The sequence below is a fragment of the Aspergillus ibericus genome (genome assembly GCF_003184845.1).
Source record: "Aspergillus ibericus CBS 121593 unplaced genomic scaffold BO80scaffold_31, whole genome shotgun sequence".
Lineage (NCBI taxonomy): Eukaryota > Fungi > Ascomycota > Eurotiomycetes > Eurotiales > Aspergillaceae > Aspergillus > Aspergillus ibericus.
This window is the reverse complement of record NW_020292129.1, coordinates 376,692-391,152: the sequence shown is the minus strand read 5'-3', so window position 1 is coordinate 391,152 and position 14,461 is coordinate 376,692. Positions and strand designations below refer to the sequence as shown.

General features: G+C 52.9%; 7 protein-coding genes across 7 annotated transcripts; 3 read left to right on the top strand and 4 right to left on the bottom strand.

Moving 5' to 3' along the window:
* Positions 1–17: 17 nt before the first annotated feature.
* Positions 18–718, bottom strand: BO80DRAFT_503642 (uncharacterized protein; the record flags this gene model as incomplete). Its single annotated transcript, XM_025724389.1, has 1 exon — positions 18–718. A coding segment is annotated over exon 1 (510 nt), but the record flags the coding sequence as incomplete, so codon positions are not given.
* A 488-nt stretch (positions 719–1,206) lies between these two features.
* Positions 1,207–5,369, bottom strand: BO80DRAFT_495166 (putative GARP complex subunit (Sac2)). The gene is made up of 6 exons (XM_025723928.1): positions 4,304–5,369; positions 3,958–4,252; positions 3,126–3,910; positions 3,046–3,081; positions 2,365–2,490; positions 1,207–2,294 (listed from the first exon to the last, which is right to left on the bottom strand). Exons 1-6 carry the CDS (start codon positions 5,168–5,170, stop codon positions 1,311–1,313), a joined length of 3,093 nt encoding a protein of 1,030 aa, XP_025573442.1. The 5' UTR covers positions 5,171–5,369; the 3' UTR covers positions 1,207–1,310.
* A 255-nt stretch (positions 5,370–5,624) lies between these two features.
* BO80DRAFT_426930 (Eukaryotic translation initiation factor eIF-5A) lies at positions 5,625–6,661 on the top strand. Its single transcript, XM_025719893.1, has 4 exons — positions 5,625–5,666; positions 5,874–6,140; positions 6,198–6,330; positions 6,389–6,661. The coding sequence occupies exons 1-4, from the start codon at positions 5,655–5,657 to the stop codon at positions 6,451–6,453; spliced, it is 477 nt and encodes a 158-aa protein (XP_025573441.1). The 5' UTR covers positions 5,625–5,654; the 3' UTR covers positions 6,454–6,661.
* A 250-nt stretch (positions 6,662–6,911) lies between these two features.
* On the top strand, positions 6,912–9,102 carry BO80DRAFT_426929 (TFIIB-type zinc finger domain-containing protein). The gene is made up of 8 exons (XM_025719892.1): positions 6,912–7,095; positions 7,198–7,288; positions 7,339–7,448; positions 7,510–7,760; positions 7,813–7,918; positions 7,971–8,109; positions 8,156–8,542; positions 8,591–9,102. Exons 1-8 carry the CDS (start codon positions 6,991–6,993, stop codon positions 9,034–9,036), a joined length of 1,635 nt encoding a protein of 544 aa, XP_025573440.1. The 5' UTR covers positions 6,912–6,990; the 3' UTR covers positions 9,037–9,102.
* A 633-nt stretch (positions 9,103–9,735) lies between these two features.
* Positions 9,736–10,591, top strand: BO80DRAFT_145847 (uncharacterized protein). Its single transcript, XM_025713738.1, has 2 exons — positions 9,736–10,199; positions 10,285–10,591. Exons 1-2 carry the CDS (start codon positions 9,850–9,852, stop codon positions 10,484–10,486), a joined length of 552 nt encoding a protein of 183 aa, XP_025573439.1. The 5' UTR covers positions 9,736–9,849; the 3' UTR covers positions 10,487–10,591.
* Positions 10,592–10,703: 112 nt separating this feature from the next.
* On the bottom strand, positions 10,704–11,897 carry BO80DRAFT_426928 (Yip1 family protein). Its single transcript, XM_025719891.1, has 4 exons — positions 11,841–11,897; positions 11,736–11,787; positions 10,947–11,652; positions 10,704–10,861 (listed from the first exon to the last, which is right to left on the bottom strand). Exons 1-4 carry the CDS (start codon positions 11,883–11,885, stop codon positions 10,780–10,782), a joined length of 885 nt encoding a protein of 294 aa, XP_025573438.1. The 5' UTR covers positions 11,886–11,897; the 3' UTR covers positions 10,704–10,779.
* A 207-nt stretch (positions 11,898–12,104) lies between these two features.
* On the bottom strand, positions 12,105–13,842 carry BO80DRAFT_426927 (TBC domain-containing protein). The gene is made up of 3 exons (XM_025719890.1): positions 13,325–13,842; positions 13,143–13,274; positions 12,105–13,085 (listed from the first exon to the last, which is right to left on the bottom strand). Exons 1-3 carry the CDS (start codon positions 13,554–13,556, stop codon positions 12,199–12,201), a joined length of 1,251 nt encoding a protein of 416 aa, XP_025573437.1. The 5' UTR covers positions 13,557–13,842; the 3' UTR covers positions 12,105–12,198.
* Positions 13,843–14,461: the final 619 nt, after the last annotated feature.

Here is a 14,461-nt window from a genome sequence, read left to right as displayed (position 1 = left end):
TCCCCCTCCACCCCAACCACACACCTCTCCCCACTACTCCCCCCACAACTACTCCCACTTCCCCCCTCCTCCTCCTCCTTCATCACCTCAGCTTCATCCTCACACTCCCCCGTATACTTCGCCACACTAATCCCATTACACCTCGCCCCGGGCATATGCAACACATCATGCAACACGAGGACATTCGTGCGCGGATCGTCCGGCGCCCGCTGTACCCGGAGTTGCACCGTCCCGATGCCCAGGACTCGCTGGTTGGCGATTTTGCATGGTGCGCGGCGGTAGGCGCTGAATGAGGAGCGGTTTTTGGCGATGTGTGTGTTGCTGTTGGTTGGGAGGAGGAGCCAGTCGAAGCAGCGGGAGGATTTGGGGGGTTGGGATTTGGGGATGGGTTTGGGGGGGTTGGTGGTGGAGCGTGGACGTGAACGGGATGGTGGTTTCGAGTGGGGATGTGCGTGTGATGTGGTATTGTAGGGATGGTAATGTTGTTGATGATGGTGTGGATAGTGATGAACTAACGTCGCAGGCATTTCGATCTGCTGTGTGCGATGCTGTACTCTCTTGTGCTGGTGGGTGTAGATCTCAGCTTAATATATATCGAGGTAAGATCAATAGATCCAATCGACGTGATCCTCAACCAAGTATACAATAAGATCGAAACCAGATATCGATATCAATATCAATATCAGTATGAAGAATATGAAGAAAATATGAATCCAAGATGTGTAACGCTGAATATGAATCTGGTACGAACAACAGAAACTCAACCCCCATTAAATATACTCGAACACGTAGTATCCCGAGTCCATCCCGGTCTAGAACTTCCCCCGTGGCAAGTTTCAGGTTTCCGCTTTGGGAAGGTCGTTACTGATCCATCACCTCCCTCCATCTCTCGATTCTCCTTTCACTCTGTTATTGATTGGTAGTGTGCTGAGAATAGAAACGTGATGTGATAGGTCATTTAGAGATCGACCTACCTACCGATCTATCTATTTACTTAATCCCTACTTAGCTGTTCATTTCAGGTTCAGTGGGATGATGATATAGTGGATAGTTATGGTGGGAGGCGTTAGTCAGGCATGAGTCTTGACGTAGCCGATGGAGAAGCTTATTCAGATGTGGAGATCTATGGATGAGCTGATGCGTTCTGGGCGTTGCTTGGTTTGGGAGTGCCGTGGTTCGGGTGTCGATTTGGTTTCAGCTTTCAGTGTCGTTTGTCGGGTGAGGTGAGGTTGTATGCTCAGTACTTACTATCTAGTCTCGGACCAGTCGAGGCTATGCTCTCTATATACAACAAACAGTATGCAATATGTTTAATATAGAATATCCCTCACCATCTCCCCAATCGCCAAACTACTCGTCAACCCCGGACTCTCAATGCCCAACAGATTCACAAAGCCCGGAAATCCATCCTCCTCCTGGATTACGAAGTCCTGGAACCCCTTGCCTGTATTCACCGCACCGCCCTTCCCTAACTTGGGTCGAATGCCGCAATAATCCAACTCGATCGCCTCCACGTCCACATTCGGCAAATAGGCCCTGATCTCCGGTAAGGCCTGTTGTAAGCGCGCCGGACTCGGCCGCAAATCATTCGCATCCTCGACCCATTCCACGTCTGGCCCGAATCGGATCCGACCTGCCATATCTAACGTTAAATGTGTCCCTAATCCCCCCAACCCCGGTAACGTCGCCGGATAGACCAACACCGAGGTCGTAGGCTTCGATGCCGAGTACGAGAAATACGTTCCCTTCGCGAAATACGCCTTCCGGTGCCGACTCTCCGGTAAGAGCAGATTACTGATCTCGCACGCCGCATTCCCCGCACTATTCACGACCGTCTCCGCCGTGATAGTCGTCTCCGTCCCATCCGCAGAGACCGCACGAATCCGATACCCCTTCTCCCCCTCGAGGGGCTCAATTCCCGTAACTCGTGTCAAGAACGCACAGTCCCCGCCCCGATCCTCAAAGTCTCCCTGCAGATACGTCATCAGGGAATGACTATCCACGATGCCTGTCGTCGGACTCTCCACCACCCCGGCCAGGGCTTGGACTTCCGGTTCGCGACGACGGGCTTCCTCCGGTCCGAGGATGCGGGTGGGGACGCCGATGCGTTGTGCGTGTTCGTGCACGCGCAGACACGCGGCCCATTGCTCGGGGGTCTGCGCGACGATCCATTTCTTGGTGTTGCGGTGCGGGATGTTGTGTTGGTGGCAGAGCGCGTAGAGGAGTTCTTTGCCTTTGATGCAGAGGTGCGTTTTAAGTGTGTCCGCGCCGTAGTAGAGGCCTGCGTGGATGACCTTTTCATTCATGGAATGATTAGTTAGTTGAATGTGCTTTGGTAATGGTGGAGGGGGTTAGTGTAGGTACCTCTGAATTCCGACTACTCGTCTCCGTCCCCGGCGCGGCATGTCTCTCGAGGAGGATCGTCGACGTCCCCTCTTTCATCGCGAGTTGGCGGGCAACGGCCAGTCCGACGACCCCGGCGCCAATGACCTTCATATATAGCGAAGCGTTAGGGTTTGGGTTGGTTGCGACGGAGATGGTAGGTGGTCGGGCGAGGGATTACCGCATGTGTGACGTCGGCCCTGGAGGCGCGGGTGCTGCAGAAGCTGCGGCGCGAGACGAGGCCATTGGGGATGGAGCGGAGGATGCGAGTTGCCATTCTGTTGGGTATGTCCGGGTTCATGGGAACGATGAGGAATGCATTGTATGGGATGTTGGGTGGTGAGGAGAAACTAAGGTGTGTTCCCCACTGACTGGCGGAGTCGGCGTCGCGCCGATCCCGATAAGCTTTCTACTTATCTACGTTATCGAGGTACCTTGCGGGTGTTCGCTGCTTCTAAAGGTGGGGATTGATTCATTGATGAGTATAGTGAGAGCGCGGTTCTATTGTTCACATCAACATAGTGATGGCGTTGGTCATAGACAATGTACAGCATCTACCAAGCCGCGGTCTATCTAACTAGCCACGCTTTCCTACATTCTTAAGCATGTCTTCCAAATGCTGCAAAAAGTTAGTCAGTTCTCTCACGATGCACAGCAACCTACCTGTTTCTGTTCGGTGGCTAATTTGCCTTGGGTATCCTGCATCTGTCAGCACCGTACCGTCCGCGGATCGAACGACATACACTAATAATAGCCAGAACAAGCGAGTAATTGTTGTAAAGAAACCGCTCCCTCCGTTTGGCGTCCCCGCCAATCCGACTGAGCTTCGCGAGGAGATTGTCGAACTCTGCCGTTAGCCGTGCCAGACTATTCGCCACCGGCTCGTCGTCCCCGGCCTCGCTGCTGAGCACCATAATACCATGCAGGAGTTGTCCAAACCGTTGAGTAAGGAAGTGAGGAGCGGATGACTTGTTCAAGTCATCTCCTCCGGCAATTGACAACGCAGAGACCGCACTACGGCCAGTGTTTGCAGCCACCCGCTTCAAGGACTCGCACTGCGTGTCCATGATGACCTGGAACCGAGGCCACAGCTGCATGTTGATTCCGTTAATGTACGAGTCGGCGACGGGCACCTTTCGGCGCTGCAATTCGAAAGCAGCTTGCTGATTCAATCGGACGCAAATCAACACCCCAAGCGCATCGGTCGTCTGCTCAATCAGGTGCTTTGTCATGTTCTGCCCGAGTGCAAATACTGGTTCGAATATCTCAACGGCCTTGCGAGAGATCTGCTTAAAGCCCAACGGGGAGAACATCTCGGTCATAAACGAGTATTCGGCGGAGATATTGTCGAGAAGAGCAAGGTTGAAGTTGCGGAACGGAACTTCCAGCCCATGGAAGGATGTGTCCTCCTCCGCTAGGTAGGAAGATATCGCCATATGGTTGCCGGTTCGAAGAATATCGACCCTCCTTCCGAGCGAAAACGGGTCGTGCGCTGCTGAACCAGCTCGGCCGCCGGGAACGATATTACCTGCGGCTGTCAGTTCATTACACGATGGAGTGACCAACGCAGCACACCTGTCTTATGGGAGGACGGATCTCCTCCTAACACCTCGTTGCGATCGCTCGGAAAGACCTTGATCTTCTCGAGAGCCTGATGATACCGCGTAAAATGAGACAGGTAATACCAACGCATCGTATTAATATACGCTTGCGTAATCTCCCCCGTGAGCGTCGGATGAGCCCTTGAAATGTAACCGTATAGGTCCTTGAACTTGACCAATCGCTGCTGCTGAATAATTTGAGCGTTGATATTTGGAGATCGGAGGGCTCGAATCTGAGAGACCAGGTAGTCCCGGATTCTCTCCACTGCCTGCATATTTGTCAGTCGGTCCAAAAAGAAAACCTGCGTCAGGAACACAACCTTCTTCTTGATGTCGCCCAGAAGCGGACGCACATCTTCGATGGACTTGCTGCTGTTGGACCCCGAGACCTTCGCTTCAATGCTGGCTGTTCGGGTTTCAATCTCGTTCAGAGCCTTGACCCAGTTGTCATCGATAGGCCCCTCCGCAACCAACCGAACAGTTTTGGGAGAGAGACTGATCTCCTCCACAGCCGGACCAAGCAGCTGCTCGACGTTTCGTCGGTTTTCGAGCATGGCATTGAGTTGTATAGAGCGAGACTGGAGACTCTCAATCTCGGCCGAGACCGCCCCGAGTTCATTCTGAAAGTCATTCAGGTACATCTCAACTGACTTGGAGACATCATCGCAGCCCGTGATTGCCGAATGCAAGTCCTGGAATTTGTCCCTTTCCTTTTCGAATTGCTGAATGGTCTGCGCACCAACGTCGCTTTTCAGGGACCTTCTCGGTTCATCATTCTCGGCCACAAAGTCCTCGAGGCTCAGACCGCGGAAATCAATGTCCTCGACCAGCTCCGAGGGTTTCGTTTCCAAGAGGGATGCGGGAGAGCCGTCTCCTCCCTTGCTCTGTTTCCCAATGATCCCATTCAACACTTCAAACGGATCAGCCACATCTGAGGGGCGAGGCCTGGCAGCACCTGGCTTTGGGGTCGAGCTTTCACCACGGGCAGTCGCAGGGAGGGAAGTGGTGGAGTCATTCGGAGTCGACAAGAGAGACAACGATGAGCCGGGGCGAGTGGATCCGGGGCGGGTGGTTGGGGGATTTGGAGCTAGACGGGACGACGTCCGTCGAGGCAGAGGGGAGTTGCTGCGACTATCGAACTGGGGACCGGAGGGCGTGGAATGGCCGGAAATGCGGTCTAGCCACATCTTTGGAGGCCGGCACGGAGAAGCGTGCGGATACCGGATAGCTCCCCGGCCTCATGGAGGGGCAGATTGGGTCAGGGGCAGTCTCCCAGGAGACGGCTAGGAACGAGGTGCATTCACAGCACCAATCCTCCAAAATCTCCAGAGGAATGGGGCAATGGCCGAGCTGCGAGTCGGAAAGGGAGAGCTACCTAGGCATGAGGAGTATGAGGAGTATACGTATGGCAGGTCGAGATGCTACGGCGGCGCACAGCGACCGCGGGCGTGGTCTGTCCGAGGCTAGGCCGGAATGGGGCTAGCGACCACAAAACCCCGCCACAACCAGTGCCTTTTTTTCGCAGTCCATTTGTCGATTTCTTTTCGCCTGTTTCCCCCTCTTCGTCCTTCCTTCGATTTTTCTCTTCCTTTCCTCTATCTCCTCCTCAATTCTCACTCCGCCCTCCCTCTCCTTTAGGTCTTTTTTTCAATCACCACAAAATCTATCACCATGGCTGACGAGGTATGTTTATACTCGCTCTCTGCGGCTCTCTGCACTTCCCCGTTTCGACCCATCTTACCCCTACCGGCGGTGCTGGGCTGGGTTTCTTGGGGCCTCGCATCTCGATCGTCTCACCCCACCCTCCTTGTTCCTGCAGTCAATGCATATTCGCTTTGCTCTCAACCCTCCCTGGCCATGGACGAGTTGCTAACGGTCGCTACTTAATAGCACCACGAGACCTTCGAGTCCGCCGACGCCGGCGCCTCGTCCACCTACCCCATGCAGTGCTCTGCTCTGCGCAAGAACGGTCACGTTGTCATCAAGAACCGCCCTTGCAAGATCGTCGACATGTCGACCTCCAAGACTGGCAAGCACGGTCACGCCAAGGTCCACATCGTCGCCATCGACATCTTCACCGGCAAGAAGCTTGAGGATCTGTCCCCCTCCACCCACAACATGGACGTCCCCAACGTCTACCGCAAGGAATACCAGCTCGTAAGTAGCCAATTGTGGGTCCGTCTGGTATGCCCTTGTCTTGCTAACACGACCTAGCTTGACGTTACCGACGATGACTTCCTTTCCCTGATGGATGAGTCCGGTGCCACCAAGGACGACGTCAAGCTCCCTGATGGTGAGGTTGGCGAGCGTATCGTCCGCATGTTCCGTGAGGAGGAGAAGGACTGCAGTGAGTAGCCACCGATGCAGATGGATCCGGGAATGATCACTGACAAATTAACCCGCAGACGTCACTATCCTTTCCTCCATGGGCGAGCAGTGCTGCATGGAAGTCAAGGAGGCTCCCAAATAATGAATTACCGTCTCGATGGACCCTGTACTGCTCTGTCAGCCCTGGTGTATTCGAAGAGCCCTGCTCAGTTTTGCCCTTGCTTAGGTGGATGATACGACCTTTTGGGCAGATACGGCGTAATTTAATCTTATATCCGTCGGTGTAGCATTGGGTATGCGCTGAGCTGGCCGTGAAGGTCACGTTGGCAGCATACAGCCTGCTTTGTCAGAGAACAGTTCTTGAGTTCAGCACTCTCACGATAGTTTGACGAATAAAAAACTAGCTTGCTCCATATTGTTCAGCAAAATGTAGAGATAATGTAGAAAATGTATATGAACAGGCATGCACCGAGTTTACAGGTGAGAAAGAACGTTATCGCATTGATCACAGGCTAGTATGTACAATGTCGCCGGCGATAAGAGCATGCGGTCATTGCTGGGGCTGCATGAACGGTAGAAAAATCTGACCGGTAACAACCTCTGGTCACTGACCCGCTCCTGAGACCCAGGTCTCGATCCTCCACTTCCTTACCAACAAGCATGACGAGCGTTGCCCGGGATGGAGTACATCACCCGAGGGGTCTGCGGGCAGGAAGGGTGCCGTGAACGACGGTATTATCTCGAGAATGGCCTCTGGTTCTGCAGGCGGGGTCATCAGCAAGAGGTCTGACCTTCCCTCCCCCACCCCGCCTCCCCTCTGCGCGCACGCGACAGATCAGCCCATCGCGTACGCGAATCATGTTCGCTTATTCATTCTACCATGTAGGGTCAACAAGTCGAGGAAGATCCCGACGACTTTGGCACGCAAGGGAAAACCAGTCGCGTGAAGAAGGCCGCAGCGGAGAAGACCCAAAAGAGTATGAGCTCATTCTACCATCCCATCTGGACACCGGCTAACATCGGGCAGCATACCGCGGTCGCCAAGCGTATAGTCTCTTTTTACAGGTCTACCAATTAGTTCTCTGGAAACAGTGTCATGCGCTGGTGCAGAACCGCGGCTTTCCGTCGCAGTTCGAGGTATGCATGCTATTCCCGGGTTGGGAACCACTCAGGAGCTGACTGACGGACGCACGCATAGGCCGTAGTTCGCGATCTCTGGGCTCTCCGATTGGAGACCTTCGCCGACAAGATTAATGACCCTGCAGATCAGGATCAGGATGAGGAGCCTGAGTTCTTCAGCTCCCAAGCAGCCACGAGCCTTGATGACGCCGAGGGCTATAGATCGAAAGGCTGGCGGGCGACTTGGCCTCGCCTCATTGACAGTATTGCTCTGTGCTACCTCGGAGCTCTGTTGATGAGACTGCCAGTGAGCGTTGGAGATCTCCACCGGTGAGTTATCATCAACCAATACGAATTGATTTTGGCTAAGTTAGATCTCTAGCATGGTAATGCGCGGCGATGTTCCTTTTATTAGAATCGTAAAGGACATTCCTCGGGAAATGAGGGATAAGCTACCTTCGGAGTTCATCTCGATACTCGAGACTACGGTATGTGCGCTATCACAGCCAGAATAGATGCTGGAGACTGACTATATAACAGAGACTGCTTCAAGCAGAGCATCTCCATGGGGCTGTCTCAGACCTTCTGCTGCTGTATCATGATAAATTCAGCATGCAATTTCCATCATTGAATTGGCCAGTCCTGCTGTATAGATATATCAAAAGGCTTGCGCTTCCTAGTATGCAGTGCCATTCCATTGCCTTTCACCTACTAACATACCTTAGTCGATATCTACCCTGCCGTGAAGAGGTTGCAACATCTCCTGGGATTCACCTTTGAGTTTCCTACTAGCAACGTAGGCAAGAGAAGGGCTCTTCATTTGCCGGAGCTGCAGCTGGTCGCGCTAGTCGTCATCTCCACCAAACTTCTATTCCCGTTTGACGATCTTGAACGATATCCCACTTCTTCAAAAGAGCCTACGGTGCAGGTGATTGATTGGAACCTCTGGGCACAGATTCAGAGACATTTTGACAGTCGAGAGACTTCTGCAGGCCAGCTCGGCAAGGGGAGAGAGGTCTTGGTGAATGAAAAGGACGTATTCAGCATGACGCCGTCCCAATTGGACGAGTACATGGACTGGTACGAGAATAATTGGCTCGACGCCAGTAAGAGTAAGGATATGCAACGCTTCCCTGTGTCCATACTGAACATCTTAACAGCATCGAATCCACTGGCCGATTTCTTTCCGACTGGCCCAACGAATGGCGAAAGCCAGTCTGCTGCTCTTGCACCAAAGTTGACTGAAGAGGAAGCTCTAGACTCTATGATCAAGGCATCCACCAGCCAATTGAAGTCAAGAAAAGTCGTTCCAGAGGATGATCTGGATACACCCCGGCCAGGAACCTCCTACGCGCGGTATCGAACAGAGACTGATCTTCCAGATACGGCGAGGTCGTTCTACGAGACAGCTGCAAAGGTAACTGGGGTGTCTCTGTCTACACTCATTAGGGCCGTATCACAAGCCGAGAATAAGATCACTCATTGGCTTGAGGAGCAGCGACGGATCGAGTACTTCGGAGATGCCTTAGATATGGAGTACATTCGAGACTCTAGTCTGGAAATAGACGATGAAGAGAGCATGTCCGAACTGGACGATAGCGATTGAGTGGGGTTGGCGACCATGTACCAAATCAATCCAATAGCTGACGTTACATCGAAGTATATGGCTTAGATCGTTGAGTTACTCCGCACGACGCACCGTAATCCTTTTGGGGTGGCGTAGAAACGTGAACGTAGCCTGGATGTTGTACACAGCACTAGCCACGGGTCAAGCATCGACGGGATGGAATTCCCGATCGCGGTCCGCAGCCTACACGTAAGGATGATGCTGAATGGATGATGTAGCAGTAGGCTCCGGGCTATGGAGACTGCGGAGAGGCCCCGACGCGGCCGGACTGCCCTAAACCCTGATCACGTGCGGACCGTTCCACCTTTGCTAAGCGAGAAATCGTGAAATTGACATCGCCTCTTCCGACCGACCTTTCAGCGATCGTCAGCCAGCAACAACGAAAACCGCAGCCAGTACGTATACCATAAACCGTTGTCGAGACGAGATGCGTGGCCCGTGAATCGCAAGCTAACATGGCGTTTTTTCCGCGTCTCTGCAGTGCAGATGTAGGTCCCTCCCAAGTCCCTGGCACCCACCCCCCGAACCATCCGTCGAATACGGTCCAGCAGCAACGAACATGATCGAAAGCAGAAAGGAATGAAAACACTGACCAGGTTCGAATCACAGTTTCGTCAAGACCCTGACGGGTAAGACCATTACCCTCGACGTCGAGTCGAGCGACACCATCGACAACGTCAAGACCAAGATCCAGGACAAGGAGGGTATCCCCCCGGATCAGCAGCGTCTTATCTTCGCTGGTAAGCAGCTTGAGGATGGCCGCACCCTGAGCGACTACAACATCCAGAAGGTATGAACCGGTTCCGCCAATACTCCATATATCGAATCTTGTGTGCAACGGATGATCGGATACGACATGATGCGATACGGTCGGTTGGGGCGCCCGCCAACAACACAACAATTCCTGTTTTCGGATCCATCGGCACGGTCGCAATCATGGACGTTTCACGATTATCGGTTGCATGCGCATGTGTTCGGGAATTGGGAAAGATCGTTTTGACTGACGGGTTGTTCTTTTGTTTGATCTATAGGAGTCCACTCTCCACCTGGTCCTCCGTCTCCGTGGTGGTATCATCGAGCCCTCCCTCAAGGCTCTCGCCTCCAAGTACAACTGCGAGAAGTCCATCTGCCGCAAGTGCTACGTACGTCATCCTCACCTCTATCATTCGACTTCGATCCTACCCATTCCGCCCCGCGAACTACCCCCGCTAACATGATCCCGATTAGGCCCGCCTTCCCCCCCGTGCCACCAACTGCCGCAAGAAGAAGTGTGGTCACACCAACCAGCTCCGCCCCAAGAAGAAGCTCAAATAGACGATCATCTTATTACGGTTTTTCTGCGTTGCTGGGAAAAAGAGCTGCTGGGGTTACGATACGATTGCAACGTGGGAGGTTTTCTACACGGCGTTGGAATGATGAATCATTATAGCCGAAGTCAAATGTTCATAGTTGACTCCTCGGAAGAAGTTGCAATCAAGGCACAACTGTAAAATTCAAATCCTTCGTCGCATTCTTAGGAGTAGATACACATACGCAGCACGCGCTTGGGAACGTCAGACCAGGAAACGATCTCGGAAATAACACTCAAGAACTAAATCAGCACGGGCGAGAATGACATGATGCTGCCGGAGCAATGTCATGATCTCTTTTTTTTTTTTTTGGGAACAGCACAAGCATGAAGCATCAGTACAATACTCCTGGAACAAAGCCACCCCACACCTTCTACCATCCGACCATCCGTCGCTTATCATCGTGGTGATCGTCATCGTGATCCTTATTCTTCTTCGAAACGGGGCTTCCATGCCTGCACAAAGAATATTAGCCACAACCCCTCTAAAACACACCACCCCTCATGCGGTTAAAAACAAAGGAAAAGGACAACCACTTACGCAAAGAACAAAATCTTAATCGCCAACGCAAAACCCGCATGCAGCACAATCACCAAAACCAAGAGAATCTTACTCGCCTTGGCATCAGTAGCACTCAATACGGGATACAAATTGCGGAGGAGGAAAAAGACGGTCCAGCCGAAGCCAACGCCCACGAGCGCCCAATTTAACGCGGTCAACGGACTCCAGCTGACCAAGGCCACGCCAATCCAGACCAAATTGGAGTATCCGTAGAGCGCCCACTCCTCGACCAAGTCAGCGCTGGAGCTGCCGAACCAGCGAAGCGCGCCCCACAGAGCAATGGGGATGATGCCCGTGTAGCCGTAGACTAGGCCCGCGGCGCCGGAGAGCAGCGTGAAATCGTATTCGAAGTGTTCGTCGTCGTTGTTGGAGAGCCATTGCGAGATGGTGCCGGTGAGGAAGAGGATCACCACGACGGTGGTTGCGATCCAGAATGGGCCGTACAGGTCGGGGTTGCCTTCGAGGACGTCGAGGAAGTTGCTGCGTGGGTAGAGGGTGGCGACGCAGCGGCGGAGGACTTCGTTGGTGTCCACGTCGAAGAATTGTGAGTAGTAGTGGATGGACCACCAGGCGTGCTTGGTTGGGGTGCCGCCGGGGGATCGGTCACGACGGCGGGAGGAACTTCCGCCGAGGAAGGGCGTGGTGTCGGGTTGGGATTTGGCGTTGCGTTGGTCGTTATCGAAGTCTAGGTGGGTGGGAGAGGTGAGTAGGCTGTGGGTTTGAGGGTGATGGTGGTGGTGGTGGTGGTGGTGGTGAAGGCCAGCTTACTGGAACGGTGGAATTCGAGGTCTTCCTGGAGGTCGGTATGGCCGAGGTCGCCCTGGGATTCTGGGGTTAGTTTTTGTGCGGCTGAGAGGTAGTGGGGATAGGTACCTCGGTGTCCACATCGACTACCACATCGTAGCCCTGGTTTGCCATCTTGAGCTGGTCACGTCGGTTCTCAAGGATGGTGGTTGAGCTTGGTTGGTACCTGGGAGAGGCGGGAATGCAAGAGTACACCTCAGCGGATGCGGAAAGCCACGCACTAGCCACCAGGTGGAGTCTCCATCTATCCAACACGGCCTGACACGGGCGGTGTTCCGCATTTTGCCGTCTGCCTTGGAATTGAAGCTGATGAGGTTTGTACATGTAGAGGCCTTTCATTCTCAAAATTATTCAAGTCTATATTTTTCATACATTCCCTGATGTTCCCTCAGACCGTGCTGTTTTCTTTTGCGAGGACACTAGGAGATTAAAGATAGCCGCGAGCTTGCAAAGCCCCATGGAATTTACTGACGTACGACCATATCGTGTTGTCAAATCCCTTCTTTTTTATCCAGACCGACATGGCACCAACCAATATGGTAACGGCCACAGAGCCAATCGCCCTTCTGTGACTCCATAAGAAAGCAATGGTCTTCTCCTTCCGCTCCTCGTAGCGTAGCTGTCGTACTTGTTTCTCGAAAAGCCCGACCGTGTCCTTCGTGGTTTGGATCTTAACGAGGTCCCGTGAAGACTTGAGCACACTGCAATCGGGAATCTGCTTCCAGGCCCCAAACGCCAAGGACTCAGGCGGATAGTCGTCGAAAAGCTGCATCGAGCGCGATATCAGACCGTCAAGATCTAGGGGGTTCGGCAGCTTGGACAAAGTGAAATGCAACATTTCCGGTTCATCCACCGAGATTTCTAGTAGTTCTTTCTTGCGAGACAGTATAATGGCTGCAAAGAGATAGATCGAGACCACCGGCTCTTGCGCCAACAAGAAGTCGAACAGCCGCGCAATGTCGCTATATTCCTGTATATCATGCGAGTATAGGGTAAGAGTGGCAGCGAGTGCGAAGAATGGTTTGATTTCTGCAAGATGACGTCGTAGCGCAGGATCGGCCTTCTCGATAATGGCAGGAATTAGCTGTAGATGTTTAAGCGCCGGTGAAAGCGACGGCAGCATATAATCTCTAATCCTGAGGAGGGAAATCTGCGCAACCGCAGCGGCAGCATCTTGGCCACCAAGTACTAGTAACAGAACCTGAACGATATCATGGTATCCTTGAAAGTAGCAGAGCATTGGGAAGCACCGTAGAACTTGCTTAATCAGCTTGGACAGCTCGCCCTTTTTGGTAGACAGCTCCTCATCAGAACCTGGTCAAAAGTTAGAAAGTTCGACTCCACAAAGGCTGCAGGCCACAGGTAACCTACATTCAGGATAGTAGACGAATGATCTGTTCACGTCAAGCTGAACCTGCTCTTCGTCTACATGTGGTGGCAGTTCATCCCACCCTGTGAAATCCAGGTCTTGGCCACGACGATCACATTGGAGAAGAATGGGCCCTGAAATAATGTCAGTAATTGGGAAATGCGTCGTATAGGAGAGCTCTTACAAGCTAATCGTCGGACATCATCGTTCAGGAAGCCACCTTCGGAGGTGGCATAGGAGATTAAGGCGTCATAATCCCGCAAGTCACATGCTTGACGAATGGCATTTTCCTTCTCGGCTACGTGTCTAGCAACCTCGTCGTTCTGGGGCTCGTCTTCAAGGGCAATTTTCTCTTCCGTTTCAGCACCAGTCTCCGTGAGGTGGTCTGATTCGTTGTTTTCGGCTTGACTCTCCATTATAGTCGAAGATAGACTGTGGATTCCAGTTGGACTGGCAGTATGGCTGCCCTGTATTTTCGAAGATACTGTCCAGGGAAGATGCAAATTTGACGCTATCTTATTACTATGTTTCCCGATGCAGAAGCGAACACGATGGGTGGTCTATACTTGATGCAACCGATGAACAGGCCTTATGCCAAGTCAGTCCTGGGAAAATCCCACATTCAGTAATGGGGTTCGGTCCGGTGCCAGCCCATCCAGCGTCCTCGACAGGGTCGCAATCCAGGCCGCGCAGGATCTATGGGACAGCAACGGTGATATGAAAGCCGGAGGTGACGGCGGCCCATGGCCAAACCCAAAACGGACGGGCGCCCGCCTCAGGCCACCACGCGCTCAGGTCCCGTGATCTGCACCGCCGCCGACCGCCCGAACAAGCAGGCGAGGCATCGATCGATCCACTGCCCCTCCAGAAAATCTACATGGCCTGCTGGGTTCCCACAAGTCCCATAGACACTTCCGGCTTTGCTCGCTAGCAGCAAACCTTGTCATGCCCTGAGTCGTTCTTGTTGGTTCGCAAAGACGACCGCGGACATTGCTGCATTTTGGAAGCGGGCCGATGGCATCATAACTAAACCAAACATACTCGCTACTAATTATTGACCCTCCCGCGAACCGCTGGGGTTCCACTGCTGGCCATCGTGTCCAATCCAACAACTACTACTACTCGACTCTTTGTTGTCTGTGCCTTAAGAGCATATATTGTATGGTATAGTCTCAATCTTTCGGGTCCCTGAGTTCTGAGAGAAGCGAGACAAACTACCTCGGTACATATCACCAGCACCGCAGCAAATCTTCAAATGAGGATACCATTGGATTGTAAGTACTATAGTCCTAATTTGTGCCAGCCTTTTAAAAGAAACTTC